This window comes from Esox lucius, chromosome 6 (genome assembly GCF_011004845.1).
Source record: "Esox lucius isolate fEsoLuc1 chromosome 6, fEsoLuc1.pri, whole genome shotgun sequence".
Taxonomy (NCBI): domain Eukaryota; kingdom Metazoa; phylum Chordata; class Actinopteri; order Esociformes; family Esocidae; genus Esox; species Esox lucius.
The window spans coordinates 19,717,213-19,738,028 of record NC_047574.1 but is presented as its reverse complement, the minus strand read 5'-3'; the positions used below and the strand labels follow the sequence as shown (position 1 = coordinate 19,738,028).

The 20,816-nt window shown below is 42.0% G+C and overlaps 1 protein-coding gene across 2 annotated transcripts in view; it reads right to left on the bottom strand.

Annotated features, from left to right (window-relative positions):
* ptpn20 (protein tyrosine phosphatase non-receptor type 20) overlaps nucleotides 1-20,429 on the bottom strand; it is a 42,248-nt gene extending 21,819 nt beyond the window's left edge. The window contains exons 1-27 of one of the 2 annotated variants that reach the window (XM_020047015.2): nucleotides 20,175-20,429; nucleotides 15,175-15,322; nucleotides 14,774-14,937; nucleotides 13,964-14,029; nucleotides 13,527-13,706; nucleotides 13,367-13,442; nucleotides 11,067-11,156; nucleotides 10,506-10,581; nucleotides 10,048-10,201; nucleotides 9,280-9,351; nucleotides 8,815-8,989; nucleotides 8,572-8,707; nucleotides 8,319-8,457; nucleotides 7,473-7,625; nucleotides 6,876-7,061; nucleotides 6,307-6,469; nucleotides 5,928-6,186; nucleotides 5,044-5,141; nucleotides 4,796-4,873; nucleotides 3,758-3,865; nucleotides 3,495-3,611; nucleotides 3,134-3,172; nucleotides 2,620-2,816; nucleotides 2,090-2,191; nucleotides 1,710-1,803; nucleotides 1,492-1,577; nucleotides 881-1,040 (exon numbers count right to left, since the gene is read on the bottom strand). In XM_020047015.2, the coding sequence (XP_019902574.2) occupies nucleotides 881-1,040; nucleotides 1,492-1,577; nucleotides 1,710-1,803; nucleotides 2,090-2,191; nucleotides 2,620-2,816; nucleotides 3,134-3,172; nucleotides 3,495-3,611; nucleotides 3,758-3,865; nucleotides 4,796-4,873; nucleotides 5,044-5,141; nucleotides 5,928-6,186; nucleotides 6,307-6,469; nucleotides 6,876-7,061; nucleotides 7,473-7,625; nucleotides 8,319-8,457; nucleotides 8,572-8,707; nucleotides 8,815-8,989; nucleotides 9,280-9,351; nucleotides 10,048-10,201; nucleotides 10,506-10,581; nucleotides 11,067-11,156; nucleotides 13,367-13,442; nucleotides 13,527-13,706; nucleotides 13,964-14,029; nucleotides 14,774-14,937; nucleotides 15,175-15,298 (3,292 nt within the window). In that variant the 5' untranslated portion in view covers nucleotides 15,299-15,322; nucleotides 20,175-20,429. Of the gene's footprint in view, nucleotides 1-880; nucleotides 1,041-1,491; nucleotides 1,578-1,709; nucleotides 1,804-2,089; nucleotides 2,192-2,619; nucleotides 2,817-3,133; nucleotides 3,173-3,494; nucleotides 3,612-3,757; nucleotides 3,866-4,795; nucleotides 4,874-5,043; nucleotides 5,142-5,927; nucleotides 6,187-6,306; nucleotides 6,470-6,875; nucleotides 7,062-7,472; nucleotides 7,626-8,318; nucleotides 8,458-8,571; nucleotides 8,708-8,814; nucleotides 8,990-9,279; nucleotides 9,352-10,047; nucleotides 10,202-10,505; nucleotides 10,606-11,066; nucleotides 11,157-13,366; nucleotides 13,443-13,526; nucleotides 13,707-13,963; nucleotides 14,030-14,773; nucleotides 14,938-15,174; nucleotides 15,323-20,174 lie in introns of both variants that reach the window. The other variant, XM_034292915.1, reaches the window with a different exon arrangement.
* Nucleotides 20,430-20,816: the final 387 nt, after the last annotated feature.

The following is a 20,816-nucleotide window of genomic DNA, read 5'->3' as shown; positions in this document are numbered from 1 at the left end:
AATTCCTATTATTTGAGGAACGATGAACAACCAAATGACTAGCAGTGACAGAACAGCCTCCCCTGTCATATAGTGAATATGTATATTTGTGGAACAGGCATGCAATAAATAAATAAAAGTCCACATGTATGGGCAACATTAATCAAGACAACATCAGTTATGTTTCGTACGTATAAAATAGGGAAACAGTGAACTCCAAATAGTTTGGACAGTGTTTTCCTTCGGCACTTTTGAATTTGAATTGACACAGTCACTGTCCCCACAGTCAGTTAAAACCAAGGTTATTTTGATTCATATTGAATGGACTGCTCATGAATAATAGCAATTGTCTTTTACATAGCCCTCCAATATTAGGGTGTCAAAAGTATTTGGACAGATAAAAATATAGTCAAATTTAGCAGTTTGTAATATTTTCTTTGCTTGCAATGACTGCCTGAGATATCAAACCCATAGTCATTGCTAGACACTGGATATCTTTTCTACAGTTTAACCCCATAAATAGTAACTGCGTCACTTCAAATCCCCAAGTGGTGGAAAACAGAGGACTTTTGGGCCAGTTTTGCGAACACAGATTAGGCATAGTCTTTAACAAAACAAAATGACTTTTTGTTTGGCCAGTGCCCATAACATTCTTGTCCACTAGTAACACAATTGTTCAGATAAATATACTTGATCTCCTGCTGTTACACACACACTGTGGAATGCACACACACACACACATCTGTAAGACATCAGTGTGTCCGCACCAAGGCGACTTGGGGGGGTGACAGGGATGTCTGTGTGTGACAGCCACCACAATGTAGCTGTCAAATGATTCATATCCACCTCAGGGTTTGTGTGTGTGTTTGTGTGCCGAGGTGTGTGCTTCCTCTCCTCTCACCATCAGTGACAAAGCTGTAGTCCTTGGACTTGCCACTCAAGGTCATCTCCATGGAGCTGTCTCTCCTGAGGCTTCCTGATTGGCTGTGTGATGCCGAGCGGGGTCGATCCACTCCCGCCTCTACCACCTGGGGCTCTCGCTCAAGAAGCAGCCTCACCACCTAAATCCACACAGCAATCACCCAGACAATCATTCACACACAGTGATTGTATGCACACGGCGAACACAAACACAGGAAAAAAGAAATCCCCAATAGAAAAAACTGACTGAAAGGTCTGAACATTGTAAATGTATTTTTCGAGAGACCGCATACGTGTGTTTACGTGATATGAAAGTGAAGCCACGCGAGGAAATAGCCAGCTTCGTTGTGTTATAGGTTACTGTTCTGGAATCTAAAGAGTTACGTAACACAGAGAGGCTAGAGGCAGCAACCGAAAGCTGCTCTTTGATGCCGTGGTTGCATTGTAGCCTGGGTTTCAGTGCCAAGTGTGCTAACGTCAGCTAGCGTAAAGGCTGCTCAAGGCTGCTCAAGGCTAAAGCTCATTAGCACTGGTTCAAAGAAAAAACGGCCACAATCTGGGGGAGGGGTAGATTAAGTGTGTGCGTTGTACCTCTCCGGTCTTCTTCAGGCACTCCACGGCGTCTGTGTGCGTTACACCTCGTAGGTTTGTCCCATCAACCTCCAGCAGTCTGTCACCTGTAAGACACACGACTTTTGATGTCTGGCTAACTTCGTTTACATTTTTTCATGTCTCTTTCGAATACACTCTGGTTTTGATCGAGACAAGTGGGTGTACACCCCCTGCACACATCCCTGAGGTTTGGTCACCTATCTGAACGCGTCCATCCTGCTCGGCGGCACCCCCTGGCACCAGACTCTTGATGTAGATCCCCCCGAAACGAACGCAGGTGTTCATTCCACCCTAAAGAATAATAAGAGAAAACATACTGTATCCTATGCTGTGCTGTGTATTCTATCGGGGTAGCCAAACTTATTCCTGGATTGCTGCATATGCAGAAGAATTTGTTCCTGACTAGAAATCACACTAAGCTAGTTCATCATTTCTGCGACTGAATGAATTAAACAAACCTGAACCAGCGGTTTAATTCAATCCACATTAGTTGTCTAGCTGCAGCACTCTATGGGACAGTTAATGTGGGGGTTGGTAAATAATACTGTAACCGTATATTATATATAGATTTACTCACAGCTACACTGATGCCCAAGCTGCCATTAACCTTTTTCAGCTCCACAACCAGTTGCTGCACAGCTTTCAAACTACAGATAGAGGCAGACCTGGAACGCACCTCCTGGAGGGGGAGGGGGAGGGAGACAAAGAAATGGGAATAGGAGAGAGAGAGGGGAGGGGTATATTTAAGAGAGAGAAAAAGAGACACAGAGAAAGAGAGGGAGAAATGGAGAGGAAGAGAGATGGGAGTGAGAAAGACAGATAATCACCAGGGAAATAAATGCTATCACATGCCTTGTATACTTTGTTGACACTGACATCCCACAAATCATCTCCTGCCGAGGTCTCTAACCTCCAGCCTTAATCCATTTATCCATTAGCCACGACAAGGTCCTTGATGAGCTTGCCTATTATCCCATTATATCTCCATACAGTGGATATCTTCTTGTTTTGACATAAGATCACTCATCCTTTGCAGGACAATAAGTAAATGTTTTCCATTTCTATTAACACAAAAACAAAACATTAAAAGAGAAAAAAAATAATTACCTGAGTATCCAGGATTCGGACCACTGGAATGTGAAGTCTCTTGCCTTGTTTTGGTGTGGCCATGTTAGAAAGAACCAGAGCCTCCTCCAGTTCCTCTACCGCCGGACGGAACTCAGTCCCGTTAAAGGTGGTCGGGGACTCAAACATCAGGCTCAGACTACTGGGGGTCAGAGAAGTCTTACTGTCCCTCAGAGAGTCTGTAGGGATAGAAGACAGAGGGGACACAAGAGTTTTGCTTTTGTTTTTACACAAACAAGCAGTACCGAGCAACGCTAAACCAAGCCGTCCTGAGCTGGCCTTGTTACAGATCAGCCACAGTTGCTGGAAACTCTCTGAGAAAAGGGATGTGAATAAAATAAAACCTGCCAGCCCAGAACTGTTCGGTTTAGCTTGTCACAATAGAACTTGTTCCTGGTTTCACAAAACCAGGATTTGCTGAACACTCTCTCTCCATCATCATGACCTTTGCTCCCCGAGAACCAACGTTTTTTAGGTCAAGTAAGCAATGTCGTACCAGGGGTAGCCAACGAGCTCTTACTGTCCCTCAGGGAGCCTGCATGGAAATGTGGATAGAGAAAGAGACAGACAGAGAGAGAAAAGAGACATACAGAAAGAGACAGAGAAGGAAAGAGAGGGAGCCAGAGGAACAGACAGACAGACACATACAAAGACAAGGGAAAATGGTGGAAAAATAAACTTTACATAACCTTTTTAGTTATTTACTTTTATCATATACCACTGTCTATTCTTTTATCAAGAGAAAAAAAAGATGAGTGAGGGAAACAATCTTTCAGACAAAAAAAAAGAAACAGATAAAGTTAGAGAAGAGTGACCACGTGGCTGCAGCCTATTTCGGGGTAGGGGTCTATACATACATTTGGGCTGTGAGACGATGAGCTCCACCTCGTCAGGGCTGCTCTGGAGGATGGCCGCAGCGTCTGTGAATGTCACACCCTCCAGACTGATCTTATTCAAAGAGATGAGGCGACCACCTGCACAAGCAACAAATCAGGCCAAAGCATCAGTCAAAGAGAAATGAAAAGCTGATACGACGTGTGTGTGTGTGTCTGAACTGCATTTACTGGACGAAAAACACAGTGTGAATCCTGAAAGCCTTTGTTGGCTCCCTGGTAAGTACCTGGTCTTATTCTGCCGTCTCTGTCTGCTGGGCCATCAGGTACGATAGAAGCTATAAAGATTCCCAGGTCCAGTTTCCCTGTGTTGTCTTCTCCCACTATCACAAACCCTTAGAAAAAGAGAAAGAGGGACCACAGAGAGAAAACAGAGAGAGAAAGACAGCCATTGAGTGACAGAGAGAGAAGTACCAGAGATGTAGACATGCACACCGCGGCATGAGATAAGTGTTGCATTTTTATTCATTAGCATAGCCAGTTCAGCCAGGACACCAGAGTGGTAATTGGCCAACGATGCACCAGCTGATGTCATGTCTATGTAATCGTCAGGTTAATCACTCTGGTATGCTAACGGTTGTACTAGCATGCAGATACAAATCCACCCACCACCCCTGCCTCCACCTGTTTGGTCCTTTGTGGGGGTGCATACATGCACTGTCAACCTCTGGAGTGTTTAGGCTTCCTCTATACACCACTGGAAACAACAGCTCCCTAACACTTGTGACCGTGCCCCTTCCAGCATTCAAATCCTATATCCTCCATTGGGGGGTCCAAAACAGTAACCACCTCTCAAGCTATTTTCCCCCTCACCTGTGTACTTTTTATTTGCTACAAGCATTTGGTGTGTGGCCAGTGGCATGTGGAGCCTCCTCTGTAGTTCAGTTGTAGTAAGAGGTCAAAAATAACCTAATATGAAGTACTGCGTACTGCATACCCTGCTCACTGAATGTGGGGATTGCTATTAATAATATTCTGGTGTTGTTATTGTTGGTAGCGTCGTGTACACGATCATGTGGTGGCAGGAAGTCAACCCGGAGTAGCAGAACCTCATGGCCAGACACTGTATGTAGTCAAAGTCAAAGGAGCACCGGCTAACGTGTCATTCTGAACAATGACATTCTTGTGACATGGCACGCAACATCTACGCAGTAATTAAGAAGTACAGCAAAAATAATAGCAAAACTATATACGTTTTCTGTCTGAAATAAAGAATCTAGAAAACGACTGTAGCATCCTAACCCCCCATACACCCCATTACTCACCAAAGCCCAGTTTAGGGTCTTTCTTCAGGACCAGACAAATGATCTCCCGCTTTGGAGAACCCCTGGTTGGAGTGTATACTGTGAAGCAATATATTCATTAAATCTATATTATATTTTTTAATGTATTAGACATTAAAGTTTATTAAAATAATGAATCAATAATAATAATTAAAAAAGTTGAGGTTTTTACAAAAACTACACATGCAATTTCAGATGAAACACTAGATGAACCGTAGAGTATTTCTAACCTCTCATGGAGGTTGTTGAGGGGGCCTCTGAAAGGGCCTCGGAGTCCTGTTTCTGTAGCAAGGCTTTGGACATTCTTCTGGGGATGGTCTCTGGAGTGCTGGAACACAAGTCAGGGATTTACATAGTGTATCATTTACTAGTAATAAGTATTGTTGGACATCATTCTGGAGTACTAGAACCCAGCGGTCAGTCACCATTAAAATGATCATCAATGGATAAAATAAGCAAATGGAAGGTCTCATTCTTTGTTCACAAATAAACAAACCCTACAAAACCTATAGATATGGTGAATAGAATCCTATAGAAGGATTCCAAATCCTGATAGGACATCCTAGAAGATTGATCTAAAGGAATCCTAAAAGACAATTCTGACTAGGGAATGGTAATGTATGAGGAATTACCCAAATGCAGGAGGTTTTATGAGATCAAGTGAATATTTTTGTTAATAATGAAGTCCAATGGTATGTACACATCTATAGTTAGTGTATTTAGTATATGTGCTATTTAGTGATATGTTGGTGTTTCGTAGTGTTATGAAGTGTTATGTAGGTGTCATTTGGTGTTATATTTAACACCAAATGACACCTACATAACACCCAACAAGGGCTGCAGTTTAGAAGATGCTCTGACCCAGTTGTCTAGCCATCACAATTTGGCCCTTGTTGCTCAGATCCTTACGCTTGCCCATTTTTCCTGCTTCTAACACATCAACTTTGAGGACAGAATGTTCACTTGCTGCCTAATATATCCCACCCACTGATGACGCGATAATCAGTGTTATTCACTTCAACTGTCAGTGGTCATAATGTTATGCCTGATCGGTATAGAGTTAAAGTGTGTTATATAAAGCTATGTAGTGATACATATTGTTATGAACTGTTACCTCCAGGGCTGCTGTTCCCTCATCTCTGGCAGTGGGCATGGCTCGGGGAGATTTCGGTTCACCTCCCTCAACTCTCTCTGTTGCTTCAGACGCGCCTCCACCTTCGCCGTGATGTCGTCACAGGACTTACTTAGAGACTCGCCGAGGCCGGGGTTGTTCAGTGAGCCTACGCTGTTCAGCATAGCCTCAGAACACGACAGACGCTTCCGGCAGGAGTCCCGCCTCCGACTGATGGACTGGTACTTTTCAATGTTCTCGTCTGGAACGACAACAAACTTTCTAGACACACGCGTCCAGAGCAACATACAGTAGTGAGGGCAATCGTTTCCAGGCCCATGGTAAATACGGGAATAAAGAATGCGTATACTGGGATCGGTACCTTGAGCGACGCTGTGGTTGTGTTGCCTTGAGGTCATCTCGCTGTGGAACTTGTGCTGCGCGGAGCAGATAGTGAGGAGATACTGAGCGATCTTGGAACTCTCCGCCACAAAGCTGTGCTTCTTGCCACTGGGGCCACCGCATTCTATGGTCAGCTTACGACGCTGGGGCAGGAGGGGGTGAGGACATCTGTCAGGGGGGGTCTTTTCAAATAACTGTCCAGTGAAAATGTCAATGGTAATATTGCCACGACCAGATTACACTGCTCCCTCATCTTTTACTCTGTTTGCCAAAAGGATAAGTTGAAGAGAAAACCGTCAAGCAGACTATTTCACGAGAAATTGCAAGCCAATCAGTCGTCTTCCTGCATTAATATATTTTAGGACCGGCATACAGCTACACCCCTATTTCACTTGAATTATAACGAATTAAAGGTCATACTTCACGGATTATGGAAACAGTGCAAAGTGACTTCAAATCCAGAGCACTAGAAATGTGAATGTAAGGGACTTCAGGACACCAGGTATGGAAAGAAAATGCTGAACGACCTCATATTCCCGCAGTACTCACGTTGGCGGATATGGTATCGGTCTCCCTCCAGAGGAATCGCCGTGTCACGGTTCGGAGGTTGTTCTTCAGCTCATAGACCATAATTCCAGTGGCACAGACTCCCAGGACCAGCTCCCGCACCACAGGCTTCTTCTCCCGGCCTACCCGATGGAACACCATCCCATACTCTGGAAGCTGCTGGGCGATCTGGAGAGAAAATATACCCACAAGGCTGTTCTCAGTAAACAATCTCAACTCTAAGAAAACGTGTGTAGCCCTCAGATCACATAAAGAAAAAAAGGCACGGCTGCCGTCTGGATATGACGTAGAATATTTAAAGGTTTGTTCCGTTTTATTAATCAGCAGAGGATTGCATCCAAACTGACATACACTGGTGAATGCACATTTTTATAGTTTTCAACCATACGAATCAAACCCACAACCCTGGAATTGACATGGCAAACACTGGTGAAGAGTCCAAGCTGGCCCTTTTCTATTATTTACGTGGCAATCTTGAAAAAAAAAGGTTGAAAAAGGGTTCAACAAGATTGAAATGAAGAACAAATGAAAGGACTCAAGAAGGAAAATATAGAAAAACAACCAGTGTTTCTGGCCTACTTTTAGGTATTCCATCTCGGCCTCCTCTGGCAGCATCTGAGCGTTGTTGGCATGTAATCGCGGCAACTCCTCCTTCAGAGTGGGTAGAGCCATCTTCTCCAGCATCCTCTTAGACACATACTGCTCTGGCTGGTAATAGTTTCGACCATACAGCTGAACAGAGATAACAGGCAAGTCAATGAAACATGCTGTCACTAATGTCTTTTATATATATACACATTTTAGGCATTTAACACTTTATTGGACAGGAAAGTAGTAAAAAGGAGAGAGTTTTTCCTGAAAGAGCAGCATGTCAGATTTAAACCTATGCTGCAGCACTAGATGTACATCGGCAGCTTAGACTGCTGGAGGGGGGAGGTAAATGGCGTAGGGGATTTCCTTGTGGAAACCAGTGTTTCCCAATCCGGGTTCTGGGGTCCCAAAGGGGTGCATGTTTTTGTTTTTGCCCTATTACTCACACAGCTGATTCAACCTAATTAAAGACTTGATGATAGGTTGATTATGTCAATCAAGTGTGTAAGTGGTAGGGCAACATTTGAATCAGTTGTGTAATTGCTAGGGCAAAAACTAAAATGTGCGCCCCTTTGGGACCTCAGTGTTTTTGGGAAACACTGCCCTAAACCACAGTTCTTAACAATCAGCAGACACAAAATGGAAGAAAACCAACCCAGGATTGATCCAATGTTTCAAAAAATGTGTGTACAGCACACCTTAATGAACACAAGCCACACCTGTAAAAATATTTCCTGCCGTTCATGTAGTACTGATCAGATATACAAGGTCTTTGAAATAGATGTACTACCTAATAAAAATACTCTTCTGAGACCAGTACTTTACACAGCTTACCTGAGGCATGTAGTCGCCTAACTCGGCTTGTAGAGAGAGAGCTGCCAGGAACATGCCTGTCTCCTCGTTGCAGTACAACCTGTCCTCTATTATATCCTTCCGCAGTTGCAAGTAGTACTGGTGACGCGTCAGCCTGTGTCTGAAACAGCCAAACAACATGCCTAGAGACAGTAACTGCACCCCTCCCAAAAAAACTAAACGTTACACAAAAACCTAAGACACTTTTCAGTAATATATCATGAGCAAGACTTACAATATGAAGGAGATGTCGTTAACGAAAAACTTGACCCGTAGAAAAATAAGAAAAGGAGTTGACACTACTTTTTTCCAACTGTCAGGTGCGACTTTGGAGATCTTTGTCTCATGGTCCAGGAAAAAATACTCATCATCTATATGAAAGAATAAGTCAGGGTAAATGTGATATTACCTATACATGCAAAAAATCCATTACAGTCTACAGTAAAAGGACATATGGGGTGGTTTGTCCGTTTCTCACCATCGAGGAAGGCCAGTCCAAAGTAAAAGTGCTCTACAAGGTTAGCGTGAGCCACCACCATGTCGAAAACATCCCTCCCTCTGGACTTTATGTCACATCTGACCAAGACAGACTGACCACTAGGCATCACCACACTGACCTCTCTCTGGGACGAACAAGACCTGCCCTTCTTAGACTAGTGAGGTGAAAGAACAAAAAGGAGAGAAATAGAGAGACACAGACAGACACTGTAAAATGAAATGAATGAAAAATTCAGCAGGATGAAAAATACATATTCATTTTCTTTTTTTTTACCAGGTAAGTTTACGTAATTAACAAAAATAGCCTGGGAGCAATTAGGGATGACAGACATGCTAAACACATTGGATACTGTTCAGATGCACTAACCACTAAACTATTTTCCGCTCCAACTCAATCTTTGATCTGTTCAACAAAAAAAGGAAGGGAAATGAAAGCAAGTCTTACCACTATAGATCCAGGCAGCTCCAGAATTATCTGGGGTTCATCAGCCATCCTAATGAACTCAGGTCCCAAAGGCTTAAAAGGCAAATACAATATAATGACACAGCAATAAACCACACCGACACTAAGTCAAACACCACACACCCACACACACACACACACACACACACTGAATCGTCCATACATTCCTCAATCTGTGTTTAGGATGCGCCAGCACAGCCTGTGACAGCCAGGGTGACCCAGCAGCACTGCAGTCAGGGCTGATAAAACCAGAACTGGGTCGAAGGTGACGGTTACCTCAATCTCAGCACGCGGGGCCTTGACGTCAGAAGCAATGCTGATTCCCCACTCGCCTGTATGTGTGTACATTTTCAAAAGGCACGCTTTTACAGAGGTTCTGTAAAGAACCTTGAGCGTTCGCCGAAACAAATCAATACATTGTCTCACTTTGCTGTTGTGCTGGAGATCAGGGATTGTAGCTCTTACAGTGCGGGATCCAAATGACTAGTATGAATTACACAGTAGAATCTATGAACTCTATCATTTAAGGTCACGCCCGCTTTTGCATACATTTTGTGTGTTGTCGCAAAGGAAATGATGGGGTCTCGGAAGAACATTTGTTTCTTTAGTAAAATGAGACCCTATCAGAGAGTAATTCTAGATAGATTAGACAGGCGAAAGCAATCTGACAGACACAGACAGACCGGCGTGCAGGCAGGTGGAGAGGCAGGCGGACAGACACAGACACAGCCCAGAGAAAGACAGAGTTACCTGGGCTTTCCGCTGACTGAGGCTGGCTGAGGAGTCGCTGAAAGTGATGGAGGGGCTAGAGGTTTGGGGTGCGCCCTTAGAGGAGATGCCACCGTAGGGGGCCTGGCACAGCCAGCTACTGCTACTGTCTCTGTGCCTGAGACCCCGTGACAGTCTGGAGGGACAGGAGACAGAGAGAAAGGGTCAGAGGCAGATCGTGATAGATAGGAGATATTCAAAGAGAGACACAGAGAGTGAGAAAACAAGGAGAACCCAGAAGGAGTTGAGTGATAGGCAATCAGACTGTCACTGTCGTTCAGAGTCTTTGACAACAATCGGGAGGGACAGTAGATGTTTATATAAATATAGGTTAAACCACATGTTAGATGCAAGTTATCAAGACGACCCTAGACTAATTCAAATGATTTCTGTCCATTGTTGTTTGCCTAGGTGCTTAGGTCCTGGTGTGTACACAGTACCTGTCTATGTTAGAAGGGTATGCAGGGCTGAGCGAGCTCCTGTGCTTCTGCCGCCAGGGCTTGTGAGGGACACTTCCTGGAACACAAACACCAAACGACACTGATAGGGCACATACTTTAAGACACAAACGACAGATCAGTTCAAAGGTACTTGAATATGTTGGTTATTGTTATGACATTATAGTGTCATGCCCATTGCAAGCAACAGTATTAAAGATTTACTAATAAAAGGAAGCTTCCCCTCCTGATGCATTTCCACAGAAATATTTTTCACAAACTATTTATTTTTTATTCAATCATGAGTGCTTAAGGCCTTTAAGAACATTCAGCAACAGATAAAAAATAAGCAACATGGAACTCTCCTTTCCTGAGCCGTATAACAAACATACAGTTCTAAAAGTTATTGAGAAATTCGTCTGCGCACCGAGAATGATGTCACAAAAAGGACATCAGCTTTCTCCCTCCAGGAGTTACTACATTGGAGAACAACACTGCTTTTAGCTGTCCACTTCAAAACACCTTCTGTTCCCACAAAAGTCAACTCTAATCCTTGCATCTCACCTGACTTGTTGTCAGACTCAGTAGAGTAGCGTCTTCCCTCCGCTCCAGCCCCGCTGCCCTCACTGTAGTCTGGATACCGATCCTGCTTGCCTGGTAAAATACACGGTGAAACCACATCAAATACCAGGCTAAATACCAAATAAAAAAATCACCCGGAAAAACATGATGGAAATGCAAGAATACTACCTAAAATCAGGTGAAACATCAGCTGGAACACAAACAAGTGAGTAATAGTTTTACCTAGTTCAAAACAAAATTCCACTGCTTTTCTGACTTCCATAAAACCCATAGTCATTCCAGACCACATCGATTTCCTCTGTGAGAACCGCCAAGCTTACCCAGCTTCGTCAGCTGAGTTAAAAGCAGTTAATCCAAAGGTGACCATTTTTTTTTGCAATTCGATTGTTCAGTGATTTTTGTCTTTATTGCTTCTAGCACAAAGCCCCCTTAAAAAGGTGTAAGTGCTGATGCACGTTTGTTTGACCTCAGTCTCTACTCAATTCCAGAGTCTGTGTGTGTGTATGTGTGTGTTTTCATGTGTCTACTCTCCGTCCGTAGATTACAAGTTATCACTGTGCCTCCTAATCCATGCTGGCCCTATGGTTAAAACCTTAATCTTATTTCACCGTGGTCTTACTGTAGGAACAATCGAGCTGGACTGAGTCTTTGTGTTGTCACTAACACTAAAAGGTCAAAATGACCTTTTTGCAGTTCGCTGAGATTACATGAGATTTACAACCACCTAATCCAAACTACTAGACGGGATTAAACGTAGACTCAGCAATATAATATAATCATACATCGCAATAGGGACTTCTGGTTTTTAGGCCAAGTGCACGAAACAACAACAAAAAGTCAATGATTTTATATACTGTATGAAAATGTCATTTTAGTGTTATATCTAAAATAAATAATTAAATTCAACTAGTTGTCAATTATACCAAAGGACCAACTGAAATTTGGCAACTGCTTTGAACTCAAATGTTTTTAAGCCAACTCCTTGTATAGATGTTCAACTTTTATTTTAGTAATTTAGCAGGCTCTCTTATCCAGTCTTATTACAGTTAGTCGTAACTGAAATGGCGTGATTGCAGGAACGATTTAGTTTGCCCGCTTAAAAACAACACAACAAGTTCATATGTGGTGAATTAATATGTGGTGAATTAATTGATTATGAATCAGTCAGTGGTGAATGAATCAGTTATTATAAAATCAGCTGAGAATTAATAAGTGAAGTACTCATGTGGTGAATGAATAAGTGGAGAGATTTGCCACCAGGAGGTGCTGTTGATTCCCAAGAAAGACCACAAACTATTGTCAGTACAAAATGTCAGTAAAAGTATTAAAATAAATGCACGTTATTCACTCTGCATAACAACTTAAATGTAAAATGTAATGCTGGTGAATTAATCAATAATGAAATATTAAGTGCTGAATTCATAAATGGTGAATGTTTTACTAGCATCAGCTACATCTTTTCATTTACTGGTCCCTTCTTACCAACATTTTCATTAAATCCAGAGGAAACTGGAAATTAGTTAAAGACAAATACAAATCATATAATAGGAATAAAACACGATTTTCATTCACTATTATAATAATCTCTGTGATTCTATGTTTTATGACAATTTTTCCCTTTCCACTCTCAGTCAGTCCCCACTTTGTGTCTGAAAGATTGTTCATGCTGTTTCTTAGGGTGGTTTAGCGGTTTAAGCCATGGCTACAAGAGAGATTTAAATAAGGCCTGCTGCTATTATCACTCTCTCCTGTATCCTCCCTGTACCAATAGAGCATAATGTCCAAAAATATGACTAAATTAGAATCTGCTATTTCCTAAAAAGCTATTTTAGTTTCTGACCATTTTTTATTGAAAACAGTGAAAGTAGGATGTTAATTAAGTACCTAGAAATGCTACTTACAGTAGTTAACTAAACCGACAACACTGGCGCTGTGAGCACCATACTCATACCAGATGAGATACTCCAGTGGCCCTTTAGAAACATCAACAGCAGAAGTCAATATCTGTGCACTACTGTATTACATGCCCACAATGAGAAGGTCCAAAGACTGACGACCACCTACGATTTAATGGCTTGCCAGTCGTTTAGACCAATAGTTCAAATCTCAAGATTGAAGCCTTTAATGGAGACAAAGGAGGCCTGGATTCTTGGTCTTCTCCCAGAGTACTGGTACCCCTACTGGGTGTGGTTCACTTCAAGTTCGGGTCTGTTTCAGAGTCCTAATGAGCTTTTGACATCACCGCCAACAGGAATGTACAGTCCTTGTAGAGGAGTCCTCACCATGAAGCCTTTCTCTGATCATCTGACTCCTCCCGCTCAGCGGGGCGAAGGGTTCTGCCACAGACCCATGGTCCACCTAAGAGAAGAGCGTTCCCCTGGTTAGACTGCAGCTTTTCCCAGAGAGACAAAAACATCCACCCGCTCACAGAAACCCGCTCACCGCTTCATGAAACACGTCCTCCACCAGCTGTTGTATGACTCGATTGGGGGGAGGCAGGCGAGAGGCTTTGTGCTGAGACTCACAGGACTCCAGGATGCTGTTCAGATTGACCCTCCGGTGGGCCAGGTCTTCGCACATGCTCAGTAGCAGGCTGTTTAGGTGGTCACTCAGCTGGACTGGCTGGGAGAGATGGGACGACAGACTAAAAATCCAGAATATGCTCCTTTCAGGAGTCAGCATCAATGAGGAAATGGAGAGGTTATGTGATTTTTTTCACACAACTTGACAGTATGGAGGACATACTGTCAAGTTGACTCCTCAAGTTGTTCAACAGCTTTTACTCTTCTCAGTTTTGAAATTAATTCATCATAAGGGCCACAGTAAAAAGATACAAATATTTCACAGCAGTGGTGTGTTGTGACCAAAAATGGACCCACCTGATTCTGAGGTAGATGATAGTCGACCGACCAGTATAGAGTCATCCCCAGTGAGTACACAAGCATCTGGCAGAAGAGACAGATTAGACTCAGTTCTAAAGAGAAACAGTTCCTGGGGGTCGTTCTGGATTCTTTGACTTGAATCAACTTAAGAAGTTCTACAGGATCCTCCAGGAATCCGGACTTTCATAATGATTCTGAAACAAAATTATCCTAAAAATCCATCCATGCCAAAGAAACTGCATAATAAAAACAGACGTACCGTCCCATTGTGTGATGCATTTTGATTTACAGATGCAAAGCAGCGTGTAGCACAGACACAGCCCTTAGGAAATGCTAAATCCTCTCTGCAGCCACAAGATGGCGCTATGTGTGGGTTATCTATGCTGCAGGTTACTTGAGGCTCTCTGATGTTACAGTGCTGCCGTCTGCTGTGTCAAGACGACAGATGCACCCGCTGTGTTACCGCAGTACAGGCTGACTGCAGCCCGGTAAAGTGCTGATAGAGCCGTTGGTGTTTTCTGTTAGTGTGTCCGGCCCGTGCGCCGCGTCACGAGTGGGTTCCTTCATAAATCCTCTGTCTGCAGTGAACTAAGATAACTCTCATCCCTCCAACGGCCGTGTGCCAGAAGCAATGAGAACCACACTGTGATAGAGGCAGTTTTTACGAGGCTTACATTTAGCTCCCCTGTAATTCATCAGAAAAGGATTTGATGGGGCTAAGCAGATCCCAGGACTGTGTCTGCAAGAAACGTCTAATTGGAGTGTGTGTGTGTGTGTGCGCCTGTTTGTGTGCGCATGTGCACTAACCTTCTCCATTGCAGGTTTGGTTGAGGATGCTCGGCCTTGCAGCATCTCTGGCGCAGTAAAGGTGCACGCTTCGTCTGATAGGGCACAGTTCTTGAACGCCAGCGTTCCAGTGGCCGAGAGCAGCAGGGAGGCGGGGCTTATGATGCTACACATGCTGTTATGTCCTGATATGGGCACAGAAATACTGACAGTGGATAGAAAATACTGGGTACATTTCTCTAAATCATGTTTCCCCACAAATCCATGTTCCTTTAGTATCTACGTTGTTAGTACTACTATGTAATGTTAAGAAATAGTATCAAGAATGAGGTATTTAACTGGTGAGTATTAGTAGCAGTATAGTTGCTGTATTATAGTGGATGCCCAGGTGCAGGATCATTTTAGCAGTAGTAATAATGTACCTTTGTAAGAGATGTCGACCAGGGATTCCGCCGTCCCCAGGAGGAGGGACCAGACCTCGTCCTCCAGTAGGGGGCCTCCTCGAGACTCCAACACCTCCGCTAGCGTCACAAACGTGCTGCTCATCCTGCCCACACGCCAAACACTCACCTGGAGAGGGATCAATCTGTTAAACCAGTCTGTCACAGATAGAAAGTCACACGCTCCAAAACACCCTGCCGGGACAGACGATCAACCAGGGGAATGTAGACTTATTAGATGTAAGCCACTTAAATCGAAACATTTCTTGTCTCATGTTTATTTTATTACATATTCTCCATGCTACATTTACATTATACATTAGCCAGTTAGTAGAGTGACTTACTGTTGGTATTCAGAGTTTCCGCAGAGAGGACCACTTACGTTTCCCTCGATTTGTGCTGATTTTTGTCAGAAGTAAAAGGACTGAAGGTGCTAAAGTAACCAGACAGGCAAATAGCTCTGAATCAGTGCCACAGGACAGTAAATATAGAGGTGATGCAGCCGCGCTGAAAGACTTAATCAATCCAGCATAGGGAAGCAGGTAAAGGTGTCTGAATCAGGATTTTCAATAAGAAAAATGAATAACCAAGGTAAATAATGGGGAAGAAACTGCAACTATAGAAAAACAGACCTCTCCATTGTTTTTGGATGATCGCCACACTCGCTCCTGTGAGTCTAACACAGTCCCAGCAAACCTGATGTACGCACTAACTGTAAGACGCTCTGAATAAGAAAGTATGCTAAGTGAATAACATTTTAAAATGTGAAATGTATCGTCCTGACCTCTTAAGCCAATCGCCCAAATGTTAAGTCTAGTTATTCATTACTAGTGGTTGATATCTATGACGGGTCATTTGCTCAGTGGCCCAAAAGCAGTTCCCCTGGACATAATCAACTTTCCTCGAGATCAAATATATTGGACTCTGAAGGCCTATACCACCTTAAAACAAACACTCCCACACCTTCGGACACTTCAGGCCACCATAGCATTTGAAACCATGTACTGAGCATGACCATTTTGCACACAATGTTAATCAGTCTGAAAACCTGGAATGCTGATATGGGGGGGACTATGTCCAAAACTAGTTTTTAAACAGTTTGTCTGATTTGGATTAAACTAACCTCAAATTAAAGCTAAACATCATTCATTAATTCAAGGGGGGTCATGACTTTCTATACCCACTGTACAAATTATACATTCCACCTGTACTGCGTACCTGGGGGTTTGTGTTTGCTGTCACCTAGAGTTTTTACTGAGGTGTTCCTTTTCACAGTATTCCTTTGTTGACCTGACAAAATTCACTGCACTACTACGACAGACATGATTTGTAATCTGATGAGGGAAAGGTAGCGCCATGCATCATCAAAAAGGGTGAGGAAAACATACAATGGGGAACAATAGCAATGGGGAGGCCAGAGGCATTGCTTTGCTCTACCGCGCATTCCAAGGGCTAAAATGATGTAAATACATTCAAAAGAATAGGTCTAGTTAGGAACAATCAGAGATGCCTAGGATAATAAAGTCATTTAGCAGACATTCTTATCCAGAGCGACTTAATACTTTTTTTTGAAGTCAATCCAATCCTAAACCCTGTTCTCACAAACAGCGTTCTCTACTAACTGAGCAACACAGGATCCCCCGGTGGTCCCAGATCCAAGTTGTTTAAGGTTATTCATTCTGATTCGAGTGCTAGTGTCACACCACGTGTGTTGGAAGATAATGCGGAGATTCTCAAAATTCAATGGACTAACTGAAGCGAGTAGAGAATAGGAGAGAAAGTGCTAGAAAGAAGAAGAAAGAGAGAGCAAGCGAGATAGAGATGGAATAATCTGATCTGAGAGTTCAGTCTAAGTGTGTGTAAGTGTGTGTGTGAAACAGTAGCAATACTGCGCATGACCAGCAAAGAAGGTCAGCAGAGACCTAATTAACCACACAAGAGCATGCAGCTTCTGAACGCAAAAGGCTGGATGCACTTCAAGCCAACATGATCCATTCCAAAACTTAAACCACAGAAAAAAGACAACATATTTGACAACACCGCTCCATTGTTGTGTTTGCAGGTGTCTCCCTCAGTAACATCTATGGAGGTAAAACGTCAAGTCAATACTGAAGCGAAGGACTGCGAATGACTTCTACATAATCAGACGTTTAGCAACATAGGCCAGTGTAACACAAACTGTCACAAGCAGCCGCCCACTCCGTTCCAGGATAATCCATTAAGATAAATGGAAATAGCCCTAACCCAGAAGTAAGAAGCCTAGCAACCAGGTTCTGTAGGAAGGTTCCCCCTTGACCCTTTGTAAAAAGGTTTGGACTTGGATGAACAAATATAAACTCTGTGAGAAATCTCAGCTATTTCTTCAAAACGTATCAACTTATTTTTTAATGATACACTGTAGACCAAAAACTGTAACCAAACACACAAAGTATGACGTATTTAAGTTATCTTCAAAAGCTGCACCTTTTGTAATCTGTGTTAAATGCGGAACACAATCTAATACAGTTGTGCTCATAAGTTTGCATACCCTGACAGAAATTGTGACATTTTGGGATTGATTTTGAAAATGTGACTGATCATACAATAATCTGTCTTTTACAGAAGGATAGTGATCATATGAAGCCATTTATTATCACAATTGTTTGGCTCCTTTTTAAATCATAATGATAACAAAAATCACCCAAATTGCCCTGATCAAAATGTACATCCCCTTGAATGTTTGGCCTTGTTACAGACATACAAGGTGACACACACAGGTAAATATGACAATTAAAGGTGAATTTCCCACAACTGTGTTTTTTTTAATTGCAATTAGTGTCTGTGTATAAATATTCAATGAGTTAGCTCTCACATGGACACACTGAGCAGAAAATAACTGTCAAAAGACCTGTGTAACAAGGTAATAGAACTTTATAAATATGGAAAGGGTTATAAAAAGATATCCAAAGCCTTGGAAATGCCAGTCAGTATTGTTCAATCATGTATTAAGAAGTGGACATTTTGGGGATCCCTTGATACCACGCCAAGGTCAGGTAGACCAAGAAAGATTTCAGCCAAAACTGCGAGAAGAGTTGTTCGGGATACAAAGAAAAACCCACAGGTAACCTCAGGAGAAAATGTGGTTGTTTCAAGGAGGACAATACAACGATACTTGAACAAAAAATAGCTGCATGGTCGAGTTGCCAGAAAGAAGCCTTGACTGCGCCAATGCCATAAAAAATGTAATACAATTTAGCTCTGTAATGTCCCATAATGTGTCCAGCATGCTTGGACGTTTAAGTGGGTTTGTCTGTGGGCCAACTGTTACTAGCTTGTCGTTTTGGTGCCTTAATGGTCCAATTTTAACACCTCTTTTAATAGCATTTTGACTAGCCTAACCATATAGCTATTGATAGACAAAATCAAATATCAACATGTATAAACTTTTATGACATTTCTTTACAGATGTGTTTTTCTACAGTGCATTTTCAGTTGGGACGCTTAGTGTTATGCTAAAACCTGCCACGTTCAAATTATTGATATTGATTTTTAATCCAGAACTAGGCTTAATCTGTAACTTTGCAAGTATGGGATAGAAAAGTAGATGACTAAAGGGCTTCTCAACTGTGGGTGTCTGAGTACAGCAACTGAAAGAGAAATTATGAAAATAAATAATCCAGTCAAAGTTTTAAGACATAATATCTGGTAGTACAATGAATAATTAAATGGAATAGTTATTATCTGAATGCTATTCCCCTGTCTAATATATATTATTTAGGAACCCTAGGATTCCTACATTTAGGAAAGAATTCAAGGAATTACAAAAAATGTGGATTACAATATTGTTATATTAAATGTGGGTCCTGAGATCACGCTAGTTGAACACCACTAAATTAGACAATAACGTTTAATGTCCCAGAGTGGAAAAGTGTCTTAGACACACAGTACTATGATACTGTGTAACAATAACTGATTTATAATATCAGCTTAGAAACCTCTCCAAGACAACACATTATTGAATAAAATAATGCTTATTTTCAAGCATTGTAGTAGCTGCATCATGTTATGGGGAGTTTGGACAAGGGGAGTTATTCAGAGTAAAGTCTGCTTTTCAATAGAAACTCACCTTTCAGACAAAAAACAGCACATGGCCGAATGTACTGTAACAGTGTTTTATACAGACAGTCAATGTTCCTGAGTGACAAGTTAAAGTTTTGACTCCTCAACACTTTGACATGACCAAAAGCACAATGTCCATCCTACAGTGGATTGACTAAGTAATTAAAATATAAGCTATTTTGAAAGATTAATGGCAGAAATGTGGCACAATCCAGGTGTGCAAAGATTTTCTAGACTGAATTGGTAATTGTTGACAAAGGTCTTTCTAACATCTAATATTCTAGGAGGGTGAATATTTAGGTGAGCAAAGTATATTAGTGTAATTGATTTGATCCATTGGTTCCTTGAATCTGCACAGCAATGTCATCAAAGACAGCTGGTAGCTTTCAGTAATTTACAGTACAGGCAAGTGCTAATCATGTAAAAGTGCTTTGCCAACAGAAGTTAACCAATGAGAGCCTATACTATATTAACACAAAGAAAATACTTTACTTATTTAGTATTAACAAATCATTGATATACTCAGAAATGTTCTTTCATCCATACTGAATATTTGAGTATCAAATAACCAAGACATGCACATAATAGTGTATGCAGTTCTAGAGTATTTTACTGTAGTTCTACGTTAACCCAACTTTATGCTTACATTTTTTTTATTACTTTTGGAAGTATAGGATATGGCAACATATTGCTTATAACTGTTTTGGCCAACCACTGTCTGATTATTATTATTTATTTCATGTTCTTCCTGGATTAAATGGTTTTAACAAAGTCAACAGGAACTGGCATTAGATTTATCGATTTGTATTTGCTGGTGATCGACTGATTTACACTCCACAAAATAAATATTTTGTTAAACTTAGTTGGCCTTCACTTTAGCATACCTGGTCGCATTCGAATTGTGAAGCTCTTCAACCTTCAGCAATATCCTTCCGCTTTACCGACTCTTCAATATAGTAATCCCCATGATCATCGCATGTTGTTTTGGCGTCATCTCTGTCACTATGGAGCTACAATCCATCAGGTAACGCGTGAGTGACACCAAACTTTACGCTGCCTGCGCGTTAATAGAAAACGGTCCAATTCGTTTCCTGAAGTACCAGTTAACTTTGCATTTTCTTTCTGTAAATTGCTTGTATTATTAGCACACTAAGAACTAAATTGGATTACACACGCGCAGTTTGACAGTCGACAGGTCATTGGCTGCGCGGCCAATTGGGCGAAGTGAAGACCTGTGATCACAGACATGGTTTACCAGATGATCAGAGAACCTGCGCTAGGAAATACAGAACCCAGGACCTATTCAAGCTAGGCAGTTGGTTTTTAAATTATTTATTGGCCGCCCTACAGCTCCGAGAATGGTTGTTCAAAAAAGCCGCTATCTTTTGGCGATTGGAAGAACCAACAACATCCGTTCACTGGCTAACATTTCCAAATGAAATCCCACAAAACCGCACGAATGCAATGAAAACTATTTTTCATTTCGCTGTATTTTGACTATTTTAGAGAAAGTTTAGATTTAGAAA